General features: G+C 43.1%; 1 protein-coding gene across 1 annotated transcript in view; it reads left to right on the forward strand.

Annotated features, from left to right (window-relative positions):
• LOC122549492 (collagen alpha-1(IX) chain-like) overlaps nucleotides 1–3047 on the forward strand; it is a 54052-nt gene that overhangs the window by 40841 nt on the left and 10164 nt on the right. The window contains exons 14-15 of the mRNA XM_043689351.1: nucleotides 1326–1416; nucleotides 1529–1606. Coding sequence (XP_043545286.1) covers nucleotides 1326–1416; nucleotides 1529–1606 — 169 coding nt within the window. The remainder of the gene's footprint in view (nucleotides 1–1325; nucleotides 1417–1528; nucleotides 1607–3047) is intronic.

Below are 3047 nucleotides of genomic sequence, written 5' to 3' on the forward strand. Positions count from 1 at the left end.
GGGACTATGAGGTTGGAGGCGGTGGATGGGAGATCCCCTGAGGTGATGAGGTTATGGATGGTCTGGGAGATGATGGTTTGGTGGTGGGAGGTGGGGTCATGGTCAACGGGGCAGTAGGAGGAGGCGTCCATGAGCTGGCGTTTAGCCTCAGCAATGTAAAGATCGGTGGGCCAAACTACCACCACGCCTCCCTTGTCTGCCGGTTTGATAGTGAGGTTGGGGTTGGAGCAGAGGGAGTGGAAGGTTGCAACATGCCAGACATCTGTCTCTGTTTACTGGGACTTTATACCCAGTTACAATGACGTGTCAGGCCCTCAAACCATCACACACCCGACATAGGTATAGACCCAGTACTGATCCTCCATATGCATTCCCATGTCTAGCATGCCCCCTCCATCCCATATCCTCATACCCCTGTGTCCCTTTCATACCTCTTTGCATTCTCCATATTCACTCTCCTGGTATATATTCCATGTAGAACCGATACTTCACACAATTTTGGCAAGTCTTTGAAATAATCCTGAAACTGATATAACAAGCCGAAACTTTGAAAAGTTCCTTTGAAGAACAGCTGAGTTTATAAAATCCCAAAAGTATCAATGTCAGAAGCTTCTGTACACTTCAGACCTTTTTTAATCCTGTGTAAATAAACAGGCAGTGAAAACATGCTTCAAGAAGCAACAGGTTATTAAAAGGAAACAGGCCATCGAGCAATTGTATCAACAAAGCAGTCTGGTCAGGTGGCCTCATTATTGATTGTTTGGCTGAGCATGAAGAATGGCTAATGCACTTAGACCTCAGTAAGCAATGTTTATATAGCTGCAGAGGGGACTAAAAGCTTGATTGATCATCACCTCTATCTTCTAATTCTAATTATTGTTATGTAGGGCGTGCTTTCAATATATATGTACATAAAACAAGTGGGAGGTCAGAAATCTCTGAGCCTCAGTTATTGCTGTTATGAAAAATGGTCAGAAAGCGAATGAAAGCAGCTTTTGTGTGACTCTTTCCTTGATTTTGTTCTCCTCACCCAGTAATCTATTCCTCACTTCTGATCACGAATTCTATAGAATAGGAATTGAAGCGCGATTTATTTTCTGGCTTAATTGGCATTGCACATTGATACTCTGGCACGCTCCAGACTGACAGAAGCCGAACTTTCTTTTATTGAAATATAATATCGTTTTGGAAATATTTGCTAATTTAATTCTATATGTGACTATAACACACAGGAATTTTTCAGAAAGCTAATTTTAAGAAATAGTTACAATTAAAAATAATGACTTAAGACATTTTAAATAATATAAATAATCATTTCTCTACAGGGTGAATTTGGTAATGGTGGAAATCCTGGTAAACCTGGGCCAAAGGGTAGACAAGGATTAGCTGGATTAAGGGGTCCTCCTGGAGAACCAGGTAATCTTTAGTTGTTTGTACACTGATGCTGCACTTGGGTCCTTTCTGTTCAGACCCATCCTTAGCAGCAATAATTATTGCTGGCTTTAACTACAATCCATTTTTACTTTAGGAGATAAAGGTGAAAAAGGTGAAAAAGGAGCTCAAGGGGTTGGACTTCCTGGAGCAGAAGGAATACAAGGACCAAGAGGTTCATTCTCTCTTTCTTTGTTGTGTTTTAAGCATGAGTAATGTGTATTTGGTAGTATGAATCAATCTTAGTTTTCCATTAGTTTGGCTAAACATTGTGACTAGAGTCCATTGGGTGAATTTTATAAGGGTACATATTCCTTGTTCACCCCTCCCACCCCCCAAAAAGACAGTGGGCATGTCACTGATTTTAAATCTGGAGGCCCTATGGCAATAATATGCTGAAGGTGGCGTTACTGAGGAGATGGTGGACTGTCAACCCTCAGGGACAGGAAACATTACTTTCATAAGACCGGCAGCTCTGTTGTCCCGGCTGTACTAGAACATAGTAGTAGACACGGTAGAGTTCCAAAAAGGAGTGAAGTTCTCTCCTGGACTTGAGGTGATTCCAGGCATTTTGAGAGAGGATGTTTTTTGTGATTTTAACAAAGAGAGTGGATAATGTTGGGTGTTAGAAGCTCAAATGGTTGGAGGGAAGAGTCATAGAGATGTACAGCATGGAAACACACCCTTCGGTCCAACCTGTCCATGCCGACCAGATACCCCAACCCAATCTAGTCCCACTTGCCAGCACCCGGCTCATATCCCTCCAAACCCTTCCTATTCATATACCCATCCAAATGCCTCTTAAATGTTGCAATTGTACCAGCCTCCACCACATCCTCTGGCAGTTCAATCCATACATGTACCACCCTTTGCGTGAAAACATTGCCCCTTAGATCTCTTTTATATCTTTCCCCTCTCACCCTAAACTATGCCCTCTAGTTCTGGACTCCCCAATCTCAGGGAAAAGACTTTGCCTATTTATCCTACCCATGCCCCTCAATTTTGTAAACCTCTATAAGGTCACCCCTCAGCCTCCGACGCTCCAGGGAAATCAGCCCCAACCTGTTCAGGCTCTCCCTGTAGCTCAGATCCTCCAACCCTGGCAACATCCTTGTAAATCTTTTCTGAACCCTTTCAAGTTTCACAACATCTTCCGATAGGAAGGAGACCATAATTGCACGCAATATTCCAACAGTGGCCTAACCAATGTCCTGTACAGCCGCAACATGACCTCCCAACTCCTGTACTCAATACTCTGACCAATAAAGGAAAGCATACCAAACGCCTTCTTCACTATCCTATCTACCTGCGACTCCACTTTCAAGGAGCTATGAACCTGCACTCCAAGGTCTCTTTGTTCAGCAACACTCCCTAGGACCTTACCATTAAGTGTATAAGTCCTGCTAAGATTTGCTTTCCCAAAATGCAGCACCTCGCATTTATCTGAATTAAACTCCATCTGCCACTTCTCAGCCCATTGGCCCATCTGGTAAAGATCCTGTTGTAAACTGAGGTAACCCTCTTCGCTGTCCACGACACCTCCAATTGTGGTATCATCTGCAAACTTACTAACTGTACCTCTTATGCTAGCATCCAAATCATTTATGTAAATGACA

The sequence above is a fragment of the Chiloscyllium plagiosum genome, chromosome 4 (assembly GCF_004010195.1).
Source record: "Chiloscyllium plagiosum isolate BGI_BamShark_2017 chromosome 4, ASM401019v2, whole genome shotgun sequence".
Classification (NCBI taxonomy): Eukaryota; Metazoa; Chordata; class Chondrichthyes; order Orectolobiformes; family Hemiscylliidae; genus Chiloscyllium; species Chiloscyllium plagiosum.